The 21,369-nt window shown below is 33.1% G+C and overlaps 1 protein-coding gene across 1 annotated transcript in view; it reads right to left on the reverse strand.

Moving 5' to 3' along the window:
• Positions 1-1,129: 1,129 nt before the first annotated feature.
• The window catches only part of LOC106788954 (homeobox protein orthopedia-like), a 31,093-nt gene continuing 10,853 nt past the window's right edge, over positions 1,130-21,369 (reverse strand). Inside the window, exons 4-6 of the mRNA XM_014752705.1 lie at positions 7,260-7,431; positions 5,965-6,126; positions 1,130-2,131 (exon numbers count right to left, since the gene is read on the reverse strand). Of these exons, the coding sequence (XP_014608191.1) occupies positions 1,785-2,131; positions 5,965-6,126; positions 7,260-7,431 (681 nt within the window). The 3' untranslated portion in view covers positions 1,130-1,784. The remainder of the gene's footprint in view (positions 2,132-5,964; positions 6,127-7,259; positions 7,432-21,369) is intronic.

Here is a 21,369-nt window from a genome sequence, read left to right on the forward strand (position 1 = left end):
AACGATCTATTGTTATTATTATTAGTTCATTAATAGTATTTAATTATTATAATAATGTTCCTGATAAGAGATTCTGCATCTTTCTTTCTTTTTCTCTGCATCTTTCTTTCTTTTTCTTCTTTTTTGTTTTATTTATTTTTTTTTTTTTTTTTTTTTTTTTAAACATCTTTCCTCTCGGACGGATAGCCGAAAAATCTGTCGAAATTTCGATCCACGAGATTCTTATCATTTTTTATGTTCTCCTTTTTTAATAATTCGTCTCATTTCTTAACTGATTTTTTTTCGAGAATATGTGTCCATTTATTTCAAACTCGAGATGTTTCTTTTGTGTTTATATTGAGTTTTACAAATCTTTTTCTTTTTTTCTTTCTCGTTGTATTTTTTTTTTCTTTTTTTTTTTTCTTTTTTTTTTCAAAGTTTCGACATACTTCGACGAGACACAACCGACCTTAATTTATGACGTATTTTCATACGTTTTAAAAAAGAAAAAGCAAAAAGAAACGACTCGATATTCGAAAAGGTTGGTCGGTTATAATGACATAACGTCTAACACAAAAGGTGTGAGCGACGAAAGGATGAGAAAAATATTCTCGAAAAGTAAAAGGAAAGAAAGAAAGAAAGAAAGAAAGAATGAATGAATGAATGAAAGAAAGAAAGAAAGAAAGAAATATCTTACAAGTTTGGGAGACAAAATAACGCGAAGGTATCATAAAACCGGTCGATGTGGATTTAGGATATATCGTCATTCGATATTCGGAAAAAAGATACTGTATATGTAGTATTTAGATACTCGACGAATTTCTCTCAAAGCACCATATCGACGAATTTTGGTCTAATTGTAATTAAGTTAATAAGATTCTCTCCCGACACCATAAACATCGACTAATATCCATTACGCGTCTTGCGTTTATCATGAAAAATGAATAATTATGATATCGATACAATAGCTTTCACGTCAATTCCTTAAGATAATATTTACAATGCCTTTTCATTATTATTATTATTATTATTATTAATATTAATATTACTAATAACTATTACTATTATTATTAATATTATTATTATTTTATTATTATTAGTATTATTATTATAATAATAATTATTATTATACGTAAAACGACGCGAGAGAGAGAGAGAGAGAGAAAGAGAGCAGAAGATATTTCGGTAATTAAGTAAACTTGATCATTATCGTTGACTATTTCACTGAAAATGCGTCATCTCCTTGAATCTCATCGTATACCATAATACTAAGATAACTCGTCGTATACTTCTTCTTTTTTTTTTTCTTTTTACTTCTTTTTATTCTTCGTTTTCGTCTTCTCGTAAAACGTTCACCGCTATAATCACCGTTTATGACGAAAGTCTTGACGATCAAACGTATCATCTTTTGTCAGAGATAGATAACAAGATCGACTAGATTTTCATATTATTAAATCACGTTAATCTAATAATTATCGTTCTCGTAGATGAAATACATTGCAACTTTATCCTCTTCACATTTTCTTCTTCTATTACCTAATTTTTCCTTATTCTTATTTATAATATATTATATTATCGACATATATGTACCAACGGAAGCTTAATTAATTAATTATTGAATTAATTAATTACATCCATGAAGTTTCGTAACGACAAAATAATCCGCAAACAAACACTGATAATTTATTTCCTTTTTTGAAATCGCTTTTTGTTTCTTGCTAACGTCACGTGACGCGTCATCTCGTAACCAAAATGGCCGACTGTACGAGGAGTAGCGGGAAACTTTGAATAACTCGAAGAAGATTTCAGTACGCGGAGCTGTATTCCATACCATGAGTGTACGGTAATGGAGCCGATGGTGGTGGATGCGATTGCGGACTATACTGTTGCGAGGTATCCGTTGCTCGACGCCTAAGTCCTGTAATAATATGAGCACCTCTCCATCCCGACGCTTCGTCCGCATTGACTTCACCACCAACGCAAGATATACCACTTCCTCCTGCACCAGCTGCTGCCGATCCTCCACCTCCTGAACTCGAACCCGGTGAACCTTGCGCACAATTCAACGCCGAATTTAATCCTCCTCCTTGGCCACCACCAACCGAAGATCCTCCTGGTGGTGAACCCCGTGACGCCGAGACCTGTACGACTCCTGTTAATTTTTAATTTCACGTTATTATTATACACAAATGTTAACGTTACGTTAAATAATATTATTTTAAATATACAGAGTGCCCGAACATGTTACTTTATCGAGAACAATAAAATCAATATTGGTTTGTTAAATAGAATTGCAATATATTGTTTTTTGTTTCAAGATATGAAACTCTGATTATAGTGTTTTTGGTAAAGTATGGATCCACGAAAATGATACTATTGCTCTATATATAAATATCTGGTAAAAATAAATTTAGAATTTTTCTATTCGGTAAAACTATTCTTAGAATATCATGTTTATAATATGGATCGTTTATTATAAGAGTAATATAAATTTAGTTTTGAAACAAAATTGTGTATAAAAATACATAACTTTGATGATTTGTTAATAATTAATTAGAATTATTTGTTTTCTCAATTTGATTTCAAAAATGTACTTACACCAATTTTATAATAAACGATCAAAAAAAAAAATTGGTGATGTTCGATATTATAATATTTATATTCAAGAAAATAAAATTATATATAGATCGAATGATATTTTTTAAGGTATACGAATTTATATAGATATAAAAATAAAAATAATAGTTTGTTGTATACTAAATAGTAACAAAAAAGTATTAAATTAATATGTGGAATTTTACATATAAAATTCTACCGACAGTTAATATTCGAGACTCCCCTCATTCTCGTTTCGTTCGTTGTCCTGATAAGTACGATCCGACAATAACAACTCTCTACAACATTTAAGCATACGTTTCTTTTCATTTCAAAGAGGGGTAAGAATTATCAAATATTTGAATAATTCACATATTAAACGATTTTAATACTAAATAAAATATTCAATTAATAATATATTATATGTGTTTGGAAAAAAATATCAAAGAAAAAAAGGGCCGAAAATTAAATTTAATTCTTTCGTTATACGGCATACTCTTTGACATTAATATTTTTTCATATAAATTAGCTCGTACGTGCTTATCGTTGTATAGTATACGACTTCAATGTGGGTCAGTAATTCATGCAATGCTTCTGTATAGACGATTCATATAAAGGGATCGCAAGTAACTGAAGGGTTGAATCAAAATTCTTGTAAAACAAAATTAACCGATGTTTATTGAAATAAACTTGACGATATTCGTTGACCGAATATCACAAAGATGAAATGTCGATCTAGCAGGTAGCAAGGGAGAAATTTCTAAGGGTGCTTTCTTTCGGTAAAGATGTTCCGACTTGTACTGTATGACGATATTAATGCGGTAGATTCACAAAGTGCGTGGGTCGTGCTACCGAACACGAGTCATAAAACACTCAGCCCGCCGTTGGTGGCCACCACCGAGGAAAAAGAAGAATAAGAAGAAGAGTAGCTTGAAAACTCACGAAGGGAGAAACTTTTTTATGGGAACTCGAGTTTGCGGAGAGAAGGCTGCACCCCTTTTTCCGAAAGGAACTTACATTAGACGGGAAAAAAAAAGGAAAGAACGCGGGAATAGATAATAATCATGTTTTTCTTCTTTCTTCTTTTTTTTTCTTTTTTACTTTAGACGTCGAAGAAAAAAATGTCGAAACATTGTAAAACGTATTAAGAAAGGAGATCGATTTAACCCTCTATAAAATCTTACAAGCAACATATTATAACAAATTTTATTACGTTTCAACATAATAATCAATTCATGGGGGCTATAATAAAAAAATGTTATCGAAATATTTGATCTTAGGATACAATAATAGATCAAGAGAAATTCAATGTTAAGGAATATATTTTTATTTATATAATATTTTGATTTAATAATTAAATTGTGTGTGTGAAATGAATGTTGATGATAACGCAAAGATTCGGATAAATCCATTTTTGATACATATCAAGTATAAAAGTTATATTACAAATTTGTAGACGCAAAAGACAATGATTCTCAATCATATAAAAAAATTAAATGACAAACATGGACGATATCAAAAATTCACATAAGTCGAAATAATATCGATATGGATGGAAATGTAAAAAAAGAAAAAAAATAGTTTCAAAGTGGAACTCGAGAAAATTATTGGAGTCGAGCCTCTCGCGCTCTCTCGGTGTTAATTATCATTGAAAAGCGAAAAAAGATAGGTCTGCTCTAAAAGCTGTTTGCCCTAAGTATTATCGAAGAACGTAAAAGGCGAGTGGTAGCCATAGAACGAGAAGAAGAAGAAGAAGAAGAAGAAGAAAAAGAAGAAAAAGAAGAAGAAGAAAAGAAGAAGAAGAAGAGAAGAACATGGTCACCACTCGGCTTTAAGTTTCTAACGTGGAACATTTTCAACATTAAGGACCGTTCATACGTGCGTAAGCTCGAAAATACACACACACATATACATACACAAACATATCCAACGTTTCTGCTATATCTCTGTCTCTTTCTTTTCTTCCAACTTCATTTTCTTTAAAACTATTTTTTCTCTTTCCTTCGCTATTTCACTGGACGACCTGTTCGTACAGTGATAATGCGTGATAATTGACACAACGTATATATATATATATATATTGTAGATGTATGCATATATGTATGTACATACATATACTTACATAGACATATATACGCGTTACGTACAAGCTGACTTTGCTGTGCTGTTAAGTAGTCCCTTCGGTGAGTTGTGAAACTGTGTTACGCTATGAAATATGAGAATATAGAAAGATTTTCTTAACAGATACACCTACGATCTTAAATTTACTATAAATTCGTCTCAACATTGATTTTTTTGTGATATTTTAAGGAAGACATTTTGTCAATAAATTCTTAGTTAAAAAATATGAATATTTATCTTCGTTGTTTTTCAAAGATATTTTTACGCGAATGAAAGAGGAGTTGGTAAATTAAAAAAAGAACAAATTGCAGAAGAATACAAGAAAACTTGTTTCTCGAAACAAAGGATCCTTCGAGTTATACCACATAGACAGACCCGTTCAAAAAAGAGATAAGCACATATATATTCGTACATACACACACACACATACACATCTATGCATACATGCATATATAAGATCCGCAGACTTAGTCGAAGCGTAACTCAGCGAAGACAGGATGCATCGAGATGTTATGGTAAATATACAGCGAAAGATCTCACACCTAGGTGCGAGACCAGCCTCGGAGTTTGCCTGCGTAAACAGACGGGAGGATGGAGTTTATGTTTCTGTCTCAAATTCCTTACGTGCAGGCGCATAACTCTCCTTCGGAATGATAATGCATCGTGTAACGTTTAACGACTTCGTCAAAGACACGCTTCTTTCTCTCTCTCTCTCTCTCTCTCCCTCTCTCGATATTGATAATGTTTGCACAAACGTCGTTTTTTAGAAGATCACAGTTCGAAAAGTTTGGCAAGACGATTATCGAAGCAACCATAAGCGCCCACGAACTGGAATATCACTGTTTAAACTACGAAATATTGTTATATTTTCAATTTTCGTTGAAACTAGTAATAGAGATTTTATTAACTGCACGTTAATAGTTAACACGGTATTATCTGTATGAATGGAGAAAAAAAAGAGAGAAAATAAAATATAAATCGGGTAGAATTTAAATAGAATACAGTGGAAACTTCAGATACCAAATTTTGAAATTATTTATTCACTCAATCACTACTTTACTTACATGTGTAAGTAAACCTAATATAATAATATTGTGTATAACATTGTGTCGCGCGTTTTATTTGCATGTAAAATATTGTTCATTTCAACATTTATTTATTGACCAATCTAATAACTTGTATCAATGAATATTCTATGTGAATATTATTCGAGTGAAACATCTTTTTCTCAAAGTTATTTTGCTTGTTACCAAGACAATGTTGACTTACCAAGAGAATTTAATCCGTAATTCGTTTGATAGACCGTTTGGGAAGGACTGCTGATCGACAGACCAGAGTTACCAAGACCCAAGTTGCCAAGTGTACCGGGGCTTTGTTGACCTAATTGTCCATAAGCACCCATGCCCATACCGCCTTGTCCCAGGCCGAGACCTACAAAAGATAAGTTTATGATTAAGTATGATCTTATTCATAGTAATACAATTTACAATAAAACGGAAAGAGAGAAAGAGAGAGAGAGAGAGAGAGAGTGAGTGAGTCTTAACATTTTTATCAAATTTCGTTTTAATCGAATTAAAATGTTTTAATTGAAATAATTCATCCTACAAAAAGGCAAGCAATTTCTTTCTTGTTTTTTTTTTTCTTTATTCATCTTTTTAGTAATGTGTAGATATCGTATAGAGAAGGTATAATAAAAGACTTAAGTAATTCGAAGTTACCTTCCGTCGGTGTGAAGGAAGGAAGGAAATTAAATTAAAAGTCAAACACCGTCGTCGTCGTCGTCGTCGACTTTGCCAGTTAACTGGACTTCTTCCTATTCTTCTTCCGAATATATGAACTTTTTGCTAATTAGTTATATCGCTTGTTAAAGTGACACCTAGGAATCTCATTCTAATCACCGATATATATATATGTATGTGTGTGTGTGTATGCAATATAATATACAGATCGTAAATCTGTGTCTATCGATTAATTTATCTACACTTGGAAATTATATTAATTATCTTTCATTATAGACACTAATTAATTACTTTGTACCTACATCACGTGTTTCCTGTCATTATTTAAGCAATAATTATCAAAAAAATAATACAAACACACATGCGCGGGTAATTATAACAGTGGACAAAGTTAAAGAATTGAACAAAAACATTATTTTTATAATATAAATAATTATTAATTTATAAGTAAAATATATATATATATATACACTGCCAACTCTGATATTATTTATTGATTCAGATAATATTATACTTACAAGTGCACACAATTCAATACTATTGTATAAAACAGAACTTTTTAATTGTCCGATGACCTCATATGGGGTCGGAGAAATTCGAGTAAAATTTACAAATTTAAAAGTCTTGATATAAAACATTATAATACTGTATAGAATAGAAATTAAATGTCATAAAATAAAATATTGATATTATTATTGACACAAACCACTGTAATAATCACCGGCTCGTGTTTTTGGATAGGGTGAATAAATAATAATGAAAAAAATACGCGAGTCACAGAAAAAGATAAAGTTTTTCTTAGAAAGAAAATTATTTACTTCTGACCTGTACTCACTCCCCATCTCTCCGCGGGTGCTTGAAACATCCCAGCTCCGCAAAGATCTGGACCAAAAGGTGGCAAACCATGCGACGGTAGCAAAGTACCGGTCGCACCAAACATGTTGTTCGTTGTCTTCTTACGTTTCTTCCATTTTGCCCGACGATTTTGAAACCATACCTAAAGCATAACAATCATTCGTTAATATAATTATCAAAACAAACTGTATTCTTTTTATTCACAATAATTATGTTTATTAACTAATATGGATAAATATTGGTCAAAATTGATGTGAGAAATAATTTAAAAAAAAATATATATATTAAATCTATCTCGTGTTATATTTAATTTTTGTAAAAAATTTGAACAAATGCATCACCAGTTTTATTCGCAATAAATTTAAAGAATAGTAACCAATCTACGGTCTAGACAAGTTGGATTTTTTAAAATAAACACGTTTTTATTTTATTCCATTCTACGTTGGATTACATTAAGTTCCCATAAGATCACTAAAATCAAACAACGTGGGTACGGTTAATAAAATGGTTGTGTGATCTATTTGGGGAAATAAAAACCATTTACTATTGACTCTAAAAAGGCGGTAAAAAGATGGGCCTTTTTTGGTAGTATTGGATTGATGTAGGAAGATGTTCGTAAAGAAATGACTCGGACCCATAAAAGGGAGAGTACAAAATTGCAGTCCTTAAATTTTAATATTAATAAACATACGCACAAACATATTATTTTCTACTCCATTAAAATATAATCAAATAATTGTGCATGCGATATCAAGTAGAAAGAAGTCAAACCAATGATATTTATAATAACCTATGAATAAATAAAATAACAAAAAAATAATTTACAATCTACACAAAATTTGAAAAATAAAGAAAAATATTAAGAATTTGTTTTTTATTTATTAAATTAAAAAACTAAAGAACAAGATATAAAAAAAGATAGCAATATATATATATATATATACGTTGTGTCAATTATCACGCATTATCACTGTACGAACAGGTCGTCCAGTGAAATAGCGAAGGAAAGAGAAAAAATAGTNAAAAAACATTAAAAAAAAAAACATACTATATTTAATATACAATCTATAAAAATGAAAGAAATTAGAAGAAAAAATTCGAAAAATAAAGAAATTCGATGAATAAAATAAAAAAGTAAAAAGAAAAAAGAAATGAAAAATAAAAGGAAATTGGTTATCATCCACCACCATCACCACCAACCACCATACCACCATTCGACTAAGAATCTCGTCATCGACAGCCAGGTAAGTCTCACTCATTCGCGATGGTGAAATTTTTCTCTTTCACGCAGGTCAATGGGTCGACACGGCTCGTGAAGTGAATAACGGTTTTTCTTAGCTTCACAACTCTTCCTTTCCTCTCTTGGTTTACAACGCACGCGGTCATATAGCCGTGTTTCGCCGAATGAAAATCGAAAGTGTAAGTTAAGTTCGTACGTTCGTTCGTACGAAATGGAGAACTCGTTTTAAACTGGCACACTTGACCGATTTTTATACGCAAATCTAAATACAAATTTCAAAATCGAAATAATTCTCTTATTATTTTCACGTTTGAATTTTATTCGAAAGAAAGTTTTATTTCTTCTTAATCCCCTTTCTTTTTTTTTTTTTTATTATTCTTCTTCTTTTCTTTTTCTTTCTAGCGTTTATAATTAAATTTAATTATAGATTATGCGATTATACCGAAAAAAAAACTTCAGAGAATCGAGATTAAAGATAACGTTAAACTCGTGTTTCACACATCTCATGCGTGTGTGTCCATAAATATTATATATTATTATATTATTATATTATTATATATTATTATATTATTTATATTATATTATATTATATATTTATATTATAATATATATATATATATTTCATGAACTCATTCGTGTATTAATTCGAGAATCTCGGTAAAGATACGTTGGGCGAAACCCTCGAAATCGATATTTTCATGGCACGAAGCGCAAGAGCAAACGCTACTACCTAGTAGCAAGTATCTTTTCAGGTTCTCTTTATCGAAGCACCAACGACGATTTTTCTTCGAGTGAGTTAGCAATGGTGTTGTAGGGTGGTAAGTTGGAAGGAAAGAAACGAAGGAAGAAAGAAAGCAAGAGAATAGAAAAGGAAGAACAGATGGAAAGAAAGAGAGATAGAGATAGAGATAGAGAGAGATAGAGATAGAGAATCCAACACTAGGTGGGTAAGATGTCCCTGGGCGTTAGGACAATATCTTCGACCCCACCGCGGGTAGCTATTAGCCGACGTTATGAGCTGTTGATTCTGGCCACGTAGTGCCCTCCTAAGCTGCCGGGGTCCCAGGGACTTGATTTATTGATATCGCATGCAAAGCCCGCCTCTGTGTTCTCCGATATACCCTACCTTACCCATACCCTACCCTACCCTCCTGTTTCTCCCCACTATAGTTCCGTGCACAAGCTAGAGTCCCTTTCCTGGCACAGTAGCGCGTACTATAGTCGTCTCATATGTGCCCATAAATTAGTACTTTAGCGTTGGAGTACATTGCGCAGACGCAGCCTCACCAACGAATCATACACACACACACACATACAATCACTGAGAGTAAGAGAGAGAGAGAGAGAGTGAGCGAGAGAATGAAGGGGGATCGCAGAAGCTAGAGACACCCTCTCTGCTAACGTGCACGGATTATACGAATCTAATTGGATATATGGGGTTTACACGTTCTAGCCTGCTTTAGGTATTGCCACGACCACCAAAACGATCGCTTTTTGGATTCCAAGAATCCAAGAACCTTTGACATATATTTTTCTTTTCAATCTTTAATTTATCTAACGTAGTAAAAGTAGGAAGTTTAGATACGAGTCGTCTTAGTATATCTCCCTTGATCAATCCTAACATCTGTTCTATTGAATACTTTGTAGTTCTATCATCTCAATCACTCTTTCTTTTTCTTATCATCAAGAATACGAATGGATGGATGATTGTGACGAGGTAATGGCATTAGAACAAGACTCTGTTAAGTGCATTTCTGCTGAAATCATTTAGGCTATGTGTCACAGCTACGATTTCAAGTTTTCTTCAACCCCTTCTCTCTTTCTCTCTCTCTCTCTCTCTTTCTGTTACTCATTCATTCCACAAACCACACGTTTACATCCACGTCGATATTGTTAACTACATCCTATATGTAACGCATTTACAACAGTAACCATTCTTCAATTCGTTATTTGGTAATTCGTAATTAAAGTTAGTTACATTTACCAAACACTCAAAGAGACAAACTAATGTAATTAAATTTTCGCTGAAATCAATATTCAATGAATCTGTACACGTGTGTGTGTGTGTGTGTGTGTGTGTGTGTGTGTGTCTATATATGATTAACAGTTTATTATAATGAATTAATTTAATCATTCCAACGAATTTAGTTAGTAAAACAAATTCTTGTCAATTTCCTTGATTTATTATAGAAAAGACAAGAACATTCGTACATCATTTATAGGTATTATTGTTTTGTATTTAATGTATTTGTATATGTGTACGTGCAATATGTGCACGTGTATGTAATAGAACGTTATCATCTATTTCATTCGAACATTCCAGTGAATTTCATTAGAAGAAAACATTGTCATATTTTTTCTCGATTATGAAAAGACAAGAATATTCATACACCACCTTTGGGTTTAGGTGTGGTTGTTACACTGATTTCACGCTAGAACTATGGCTAAAAGCCCGTGGATAATTCGCCGTTACACGCCGAGTGAGCATCAGTGATACAACCCATGCGAGGGAAAAAAACACGAGGGAGGCGTGATATACATATACGCATACACATACAAACAAACACATAAATAGTTATATATATATATATATGCAGTATAGAGTCAGAAACGAACGTTTATATATCTCATATTATCACATATACTACATATACTATTTTCAATACCATCGCATCGTAGTTGCATCGTTGCAAGCACGTATGTAGAAGTACGTGCGGAACTTCCGCTAATTAACGCAGCCATACGCTAATGATTCCTGTTACGAAATAACTGCCTGCGAACGAGAGCTTTCGACGAGCAGGACCTACATGTAATATATCGTTAAGTTACGGCCCGAATTAGCGACTCAATTTCTTTTTTTCTTTTTTTTTTTTTTTTTTCTTCTTCCCCGCTTTATTCTTTTCGTTCATTTTATTCCTTTTAGTTTTATCATGGTGTTTCAGTATTTTGTTGTTTCTTTTCTTTTCGAGATGCGATACGCGCAAAATTCGATGAAAGATGAAAACGAAATATTATATACCTATATAGGCTCGTATTTAAAAATAGATATTTGAACATATTCTAATAATACTTTCGACAGGGTGAATAGTGAAAGACGAATATAAATGTTTGGCGATCCATTTGATCGCTATCAATCCATTTGATTTGACAATATTATTAATAGAATTAATATCGTCGTTTAATTTAAGATCATATTTAATTCACTAAGATAAATTCTATTTATTATCTTTATGATCTTACTACACGAAAAATTAATTTTCCTATTAATAGTGAAACGTTATTCGCGTAAGATATATTATCTCACCTTGTTTTTTTTATAACTAAAAAACATTAAAGTAATATCTTAATTCTCTCGTTTGAGTTGTTTAATGTGATAGGATTAGTCAGCATTCCGAGAGATTTCTAAGGATATTCATGTACAAGTAGTAGATGTGAGTAAAAGAGAAGAATATTAAATGGGAGAGGTTGGAGAACACAACTGCTTCGAAAGAATCGAACGAACACACCTTTCGTTAGATGACTAAGGTTTAACTTCGAGGTTAGAAAAAGACCCCTTTTTCAATGATGAATACTATGTTATCTATCTCTTTCTTTCTTTCTCTTTTGTGGATCGGATCGAATCGAGCGGTCAATTAGGAACATTGCTTTTTAAAAATTGATCAATCACCGCATAGTACTTGGCAAGGCGCGTGCGCCATGCCAGCTGTTCCCAGGAAGCACCTGGAATCACGGCGTGGGTGGAAACGGACGTGCCGTTTTCGAGTAATCACTATTGTCTCTCTCTCTCTCTCTCTCTCTCTCTCTTTCTCTCTCTTTATCTCTCTTTTTCTGTTAACGATCCGTGCCACGGATTTGTGGGTTGAAATTTGTATTTAACAAATATTTATTTCAATTGTTTATAGAGCATTTTCAATGAATATACCTAAAGATTTTGTGTTGTTAATGATTTATTGAAAGCATTTGTTAATACGTCATTACATTATTTGATAGATAATTATTTTGGCACGGTCACTTCTTTTTAGTCAATTTTTGTTATATATATAGTTTGTTTGATTACGTTAATCGATACAATTCGTAATATTATAGGTATACATTTAATCATTTAAATATATTTTCTATCACTTCCTTTAACTTTCTTCCTCTTTTTCACACGTAAAAATATTTAATTAAAATCATTATTAACAAATGATTTACTCAAATTAATAATATACACGATATGGAATATTTCAATCGAAATGAAATCATTCGAGTATCATCGTTTAATTTTCTATTAAATTTCCTTAGATTTTTATTCCTCGCAAAAAAAAAAAAAAGAAAGAAGAAAATATAAAAAATAAAGAAAGGGAGATAGAGTTGAAAAGAAATCAAAATTGACTTTTTCTATTTCCTTACGTCGATCGCGAATGGCTTAAGTTTAAGTTCGAAAGAACCCTCGAGTACTCTTCGGATAAGAAGAAGAAGAAGAAGAAGAAAAAAAAATGGAAGGAAAAGAAAGAAAAAAGAAAGGTGAAGGGTGGGAGGGTGGTAGGGTGGAGGAAAAAAGTCGGCTGGTGTCTCGAAGATGGCGAAGAAGAAAGCTCGCTTCGGACTGGCAAGGGTAGAGTTTCGAGGTTAGCGAGGGTGGAGTGTTCAGGACAAGCTGCAACGTTCTGCTGGGGGCTAAGGGATGATAAGGGGTTGGAAAGAGGAAGAAGAGAGGGAAGAAAAGGAAAGGAAAGGAAAGGAGAAGGGAAAGGGAGTAGGGGTAGAGTGTTACCACGGCGAGACCTCGTAAAAGGGGTCTCAGCAGGCGCTGATATAAATTGAGCTTGCCATCAAGGCAAGCGCCGGGATCTGCCCGAGACCTCGAAGATATATAGAAGTAGCTTTCAGTACGCCATTGAAGAATAGTCTAACTCGTTTTCACCGAAAAACGTCTCGAATCGTACCGTTCCAAAAACGAACGGGATAAAACGTTTTATCTTTACTCATGTCATATTTTTTCTTTCTTCGTTATTATCCTTTTTCCTTTTTTTCTCATTCGTATATTTAGTTTATAATTTTTTGGTTTGTTTTTTGTCAATGTACGATTTCTCTCCCTAGTATTTTGATATTATCAAAATGTTCAATTGTAATATTTTATCGACGCGAAGTAAGTACATCTCTTGGTTCTAATAATAACTTCGAGGTTTCTTTTTATTTTTTATTTATTTTTTTTTTTTTCTATAACCCGAGATTGGTTTTAGTTACTTATTAAAGGAATCGAATTGGTATATTACTGATTGGAGATTTTATATTGCCGCATTTTGTTATTTAGTATCGATAAATTTAGATCTTTTGAAATTAATCATAGAATAAAAGCAATTTGCGCGATTTAGAAGTTTATAAATATTAGTGACGTGTTGTATCGGAAACTGGGAGAATTATAAATCGCGTTATTGGCAAAGATTATTATTCCGAGAAAATTTCGCGATCGATATTAGAGGTTTTTAGATATTATTTAATTATTGATAATTATGATTTTTAAACGACATTATTTAAAGCGACAACCACGTAAAAAAAACTAGTTGTTTAAAGATCGTATAATAAGTCAATGTTGATCATTGAACGTAGTTACGCGTCTTTAAAATCGCAATGATTTGAGCATTAAGTTAATGCGATCCTGATTAATCTTGATTTATTGTCATTTAAGGTAACGTAACGTTTTGTGAAAAATCTAATCTCAGTGGTCCATTATCCGCGTGGAATCATTTTTCTCGATGAAATAATTCATATCGGTAGGAGACATATTTTCTGTTGAATTTATATGGTGACATTTACTCGTCCATCTCTCGGTAGAGAGACCTAATGAGAATAAATACTATATAAGTTCGCGCAGGATGTGCACCAGCCCTGATTGATGATGGTGCTCGGGCTCTCCTGTCCGAGGGTTGCAAGACGCATTACCCGGACCACCTACTGTTTCACGTTACATTCCGTCGTCGGCAGAGATTTTCGCCCTGCCATTAGCGGATCCTCCGGATTTTAACATCCCGTAGAATTAAAAATCGAACAGAACCTTTCCCTCGCCTAGAACAATCCTAAACCCAAAGCCTGATTCTGTATCCTTAAATATTAATATAAATAACCACAAATTTTTCTCTTTCTTTTTTCATTTTTCATTTTTTTCTATATTGAAAATGAAAATGCCAAAGTTGACGACAGTATCGTTGAATTCTGCTGAGTTCTGCGTTTTACTGTTTTTTGGTCTCTCAATTACAAAATATTCAAAAAAAAAGGTCAAATGCGTATTTGCGGTAGGTTGTAGGAAAATGTTAATTTTTCTCTTTTTTTTACTATATTCTATTTCATTAATAAATTAATTAATAAACTTCAGTCGCCTTGTAAAACAATTATATTGTGTGTAGAATAAATTTACACAAACTGGAAGTATAAAAAAAATATAGAACCACTATGCCAACGAAATTGTTATTCTAATCATCGAAATTTATCTTAAATTTTGTTTTTCAAAAATATCTACGCTGATAAATAATTTGTATAAATTAAAATTTATATGTTTAATAGTCGATCAAGAGTCGATTTTTAATAACATCGATGGAACGTTACGAAAAACGAAAACAAAATTGATCGTGAATATATAGAAATGGGAAGAAAACTCGGAGGTCATTTTCAAGCTTGGTAGGAAAATCTCGTAAAGTGTTTGTGTCGTGAAAAGGACGATAAAATTCATACGACGACAACGGCAACGACAACGACGGTCTCGCATACATAAACCTCTAGCATGCACCGTCCGCTTCGTCGTAAACTTGATCCATTTATATACTTTATTATTATTTCACGCGTGCAATATCGTTGGCTTAGAAAACCCGTCGTGAAATTAGCGCGAATTGCGATGGCCTATGGAACTAATATACCGGATTTATTTTCTATCCTGATAACTATATTTTCCTACTCAATAAAACATATTTATATGGTTACGCGGATAAATATTATATGCATCTATATATTATATATGCGAACGTTGCGTTCAATTTTTTTACGATTTTTTTATACAAACGAAATCGAATTCTTTCCGCAATTAATTAAATCCCACTTTCCCACATTTAATTCAAATATTACGAACGAATTCATTTCACATTTATGAACGATCACGTATTATAACTCTTTTCCTCTTTCTCACTCTCTTTTTCACACACACACACACACACAATCAATTCATATTTACGTAAAGAGATAGAAAAATAGACTCTCTTTTACGAACCATTTAATAACGAAAATTGACCTTATAATTTTATTCATTACTAACGACACGAATATACTTCGAATCGTTCCACCGAATAATATTCACACTCTACGCATATAAAAACCTTCAAATTCCCCCGCCCCCCACGACCCACACATACACGCGTATTACAATATTTAAATTTTATAGTAATAAACAAAACCATAGCTTCGTAAACCCATAGACCAATTTTGTGGATAAAAAAATCCAATTAAAAGAGGCAATAAAAAAAAAAGATCGGAATGGGATTTGTTAAAGGATGATAAAAAAAGGAAAAAATAGAAATAATTAAAAAAAAAATAAAAGAAAAAAAGTACACCCCGTTCGGCAGGACGAATTTAATCGAAGCGGATGAGAAGAGAGCTTTAGGATAATCAGTATCCGGCAGGTTTGGTGGTAGTGAAATTATTCAGAGGTTGGTAGACGTCATAACAAAATGGGCATTAGATGATGCTCCCTGGGGTCACCGCAGCGACACAGTTTATCCATTGAGAACCCCAATGCTAACGCGATGCTCCTCCATATTCCTGCCACGCAACGTGTATATAAGTACATATACACATATATATATACACAAATAAATATATATATATATATGAAAAGGGAGTATAGAAGAAGGAAGAAAATAATGGTATCTTTGTATCACGAGATTGTTATGGTGTGTACGTCGAGAATTCACTCACACACAAACTCATAACGCACAAACCCCGCGTGATATTTTTCGGACTGTTGGTGGTGGTGGTGGTGGTGGTGGTGGTGATGGTGGTGCGGTGGCGGGAACGACGACGACGACGACGACACGTAAGAGCTAATATCGTAGCCTATGCATATTTATACGGCATTAAAAATCAGGCCTCCCTTAAAATGCATAGGCTACTGCATAGCAGACGCTTCTGAATATCTTCGCGGTTGGTCGTTTGTTGGGACGCACGACGGACGGTATCCACCACTTATTCCGTATGATACTACTAAATACACATTTACTTTTTCCAAAAAACTTATCTCGCGAGTACTTTTCCGAAAAGGAGAGACATTTTTGTTATATATTATTATATTATTTCTTTATAATATCCTTTTACTTTTCTTTTTTTTTCTTTCTATTTCTATTTGTTGTCTTCTCTTTTTTTTTCGTTTCGTTTAAAGGGATATCACACGTTTGAAAAAAAAGGTAACAAAATATTTTCGATTATTATAAACGGGGGAAAGGAAAACGTTTCTACGCGAATATTTTATCATCGTTGTTATTTTATACGTTTATAGATATGCCCGCTTGAATGTATATGTGTATATTTATATAGGTAGATGTTTTATGTATATAACAGAGAACGATCGTCGTTAATTTGGGCAACGCGCTAATCGATGTTTTGCGCACGGTAAACAACGTGGAAAACGGTGATGATTTAAACGAGCGGGACTGCTGCGGCGTCTCCTCCCGTAGTTTTGGTCGAACGTAATTCAGGTGTGTTTCCTCTATCTACTGCGAAACACCCTGGATACCATAAAGTGTGAGCGGCCGCTCTCGCGTGTCTGACCACATATCGTATGTAACTACTGCCACGTTGTTACTCGGCCATGCTAAATCGCATCGAAATAGTTCGTATAGGGTTTATTGATCATGCCAGATTTCACATAACGTCCTGAGACAACTTCGATTATCATCATGGTCATCACACGATGAGAGATAATAATAATTATTGTTAATTATTATCATATCCCGTATAAATGTCGTTAAAATGTTAAATGGATATCTGTGTTTATATTTATTTGCATTCAACGTGATACGAATTATTTATTCATCTATTTTGTTCACTTTCATTTATATCAATTACTGATTGTATTTATTTTTAGGATACTCTTACATACGCAAAGATGAACAATTATTTCGTTATTGGTAATTTATCTTTTTTTCTTTTTTTCTCATTTATTCATTTTTATCCTTAATTTAAATTAAATACATTTAAAAATACACAATGGATAATATTTTACAATTTATAATACATCTTGAAATAGATTTGTTTTTTTTTATTGTCTTAAAAAAGATTCCATCTAATAATTTCTGTTTAATTAACTTTTACTTACAATATTACTTTTAAACTCGATTATAAAATAAAAAGTATAAAATATTCTTTCAAATATCATAAAAATTATTAAACGTTCGCTTCTAAACTATTAACCCTTCAAAATATTTTTACACTAAAAGATCAATAATTCTTTCTACAAATTAATTTGTATTCCATTTAAAAATTTTTTTTAAGATATCGAATATTTATTAATAAAAACCCCCCTTAATATCTTTAAATACATAATAAAAATTTGCAAAAAAAATGCTTGCCGAAACAATTTGAAAATAATTTGATAATATAGGAAAAAAATTGTTTTTAAATATTTTAACGAACGAATTATAACGTTACAATGATAATAGGAAATATTTGTTAGGATCAATACTGAAAATCAGAAGATAGATTCGTTGTCAGGAAAGGTGAAAGGAAGCAAGAACGTCTTCGTTTTGGAACGTTACCGTCGGGACAATAACGAAGCACGTTTACCCTCGCGACGTAGTCACTTGTTTCTCCCATAGGAAAACGGAATGACATAGCCATTCGACTGATTCCCATGGGATACTTTGAAAGCAATACTTTGCAGAAGGCAAGCGACGGGCCCTATTCCTTTTCCCCACTTCTATCTTGCACGGCATATGCGACTTTTAGCAAAGTATCCTAACACGCTATGTCGATTCGAGCTTTGATTTTTCTGAAAAGTAGTTCGATATCGTTCTGGGATCGACTTCGAGACACGTCATACTCTTTCTTTATAGTTGCAAGGGAATATAAACTTATTTACTTTAACGTGGGAATATTCTTTTGAAAATATTATATTATCATCCTTTTAAGCTAATCTTAACTTTTTATTTCATTGTACAATACAATATTTGTGTGTGTTAGACAATTGTTGTATTCATTTAATTTTTATTTAAAACCTACTGACATTAATCCATTGAATGTATCGGTAATTATGACAATGGACTAAGTCAACAAATTTTTAACACTTATTTTACGAGTAATATTTTAATATGAAATAAATCATATATAAAATTAATTTTCGCGACTTTTTTTTCTTTTTTTATCTAATCCATTGTCATAATTATCGATACAAATATTTATCGTATCTAATATATACATTACCAATAGAAATTTGGCAAAGAATTTCGCGGTAATAATGGAACAACGTGATGAAAGTTATCAACAAGGCAATCGTTAAAATGGACGAATCGTGAATCGAGATAGAAATCGAAATCGCTATGGGGTCCTTTTATTTTCGGATTTTGTTCTTTCTTTCTGTTTGCATTAGGCGGGAAAAAGTCACGTGGAGTGTATGGTATATACACGGAAACAAGGAAGAAGGTCCAAGCCAATAAAATTTGCCGAGCAGTAGTAATCGAAAGGACCCTTCAGCCTAGAAACGAGCAGTTACCTGAGGTAGTTAAGTTAAATGCCTGTTAGCAGACGTTAACTGCTCGGCGCTATGGGTTCTATTCCGCGGACGATTGCAATTTTAATCGACTCTTCATTATGATTAAATTTAAATCGGCTCTGCACAGAGAGGAGAGTCTAATAAAGCTCGTTCGTTCGCTGTTTCATGTATATAATATGTATATACATATACATATATAAATATATATATGTATATATATATATATATATATAAATATATTTATATATATATATATATGTATAAATATGTATACAATGTGTATGTGAATGTATATGAGCGAGCACGCGAGCACCTGGCCCCCGGAAATAGAAAATGTCTCCTGGGCGGATTAAAATACGCGTAATTAAAACCGTAAAGTGCCGATATACTCGATCCCAAAATAGACCGTTAGCCTTTTTAATGAATGCACCGACTGAAAAAAGCTTTTGTCTCAACGCCGATAGCTGGAATCAGGTGGGAACGAGGGGCTAGGGTGGATAGGGAGACCCCCATCTCTTCGCAAAGAATCGAGATGATTGAGTTTTATTTGAAACACCAACTAACTGAAGCGAAACGTTACAGAAACTAAACGAAGCGATCCGCCGAAATTAAAATTCGTCAAATGATTGACGGTAAGAAATAACGTTTGCATTCGTTCGTTCGTTCTAAAATCAGTTCGGACCGAATGAAAAAAAGCCATTGACCCCTGACGATGAGGAACTGTGGGAGGACCAGCGGAAGAGAAGGGGAAATAGGGGGGGGAGAGGGGGGGAGTTAGTCGCTTTCGTCCACTTCGACCGTCACTTTTTTTTCACCCCACTTCAACCCCTCTATACCCTGTTCGAATTCTCTACCTATCTACCGAAAAAACCATCCCCCCGCCCCCCCCCACTTCACCCATTCCTCACCACCTATCCAAAGCGAAGCGCGTTGTCGCCTGTTCTTTTTTCTTTTTTTTTTTTCGTTCTTTTTTTTTTCGGAAAAGCGATTCGTGAAAAGCGACGATGACGACGTGGTTGTTTCTACTGTTACTGTTAACGTTGCTGTTGCTATTAGTGTTGCCGGTGGTGTTACTACTGCCGTCGTCGTTCATCGCGACGAACGATATTTGAACGCTGCCACCACGATTTATCGTCTAAATAATATTTGTATTTTTTCTCTTTCTCTTTCTCTCTCTCTCTCTCTTACACATTTATACACACAAACACGCAGACACCCATAAACAAAGATCTAATTCATGTGTGCATATGCACACGTACGAGAGAAATATAAACTTTTCTCGCTGTATGGTCAGTAAATGTGGGCGGATAGTGTATATGTACGTACATGTGTATATGTGTGTGTGTGTGTGTGTGCGTATAAGGAGAGGGGATGGATATATTTATTTTCATTTGCGTTTTCTGAATTATATAACGTTCGTTTAACGGCACGAATATATTGTTCCTTTTTTAATAGTCCTCATTCCTAAACAACAACCTCTATCACTACCACCAACACCACTACCACTACCACCACTATTACCCCTTTCTATAAATGCACTTGCTATCTCATCGAGTCACACTTAAACATTCGCCAAGAATAATCTTCGCGTATTTGGAAATATTTATTTCTATCTCTATTTCTCTCTTTTTTTTTTCTTTCTCTCTCTCTCATTCTCTCTACTACCATTTCAAATAATAAAAGACTCGATCTAATGTAGAATCCATTATATCCATTAGTATTAATTAAACGCGTAGCGGACCCGCCGGCAAAGGTTCGTGCATTTTTCAACGATAAAGTCGACGACTTTTGATTATTTTATTCTCATCAATTCGATTTGATTCTGTGAAATAGGAGTAACTGAGCGGCTTATTCTCGCGTTTCTTTTTTTTTCCAATTTTTTTTTTTTTTCTTTTTTGAATTTTCCTTGTAAATATATAAGCTCATTCAAGAATCTTCGATCGACGTAAACTTTGATAGAAAAATTCTAATCACCGAGTACGCTTATAGTTTGAGATCTCTCTCTCTCTCTCTCTCTCTCTCTCTCTCTCTTTCTTTTTCTATCCCCTTCCTGTTTCTTCTTTCTATCTTTTTCTCTTTCTATGTCAGTTAAAAATAATCGATAATTA

The sequence above is a fragment of the Polistes canadensis genome, unplaced genomic scaffold, assembly GCF_001313835.1.
Source record: "Polistes canadensis isolate GaletaPanama2010 unplaced genomic scaffold, ASM131383v1 scaffold_158, whole genome shotgun sequence".
Lineage (NCBI taxonomy): Eukaryota > Metazoa > Arthropoda > Insecta > Hymenoptera > Vespidae > Polistes > Polistes canadensis.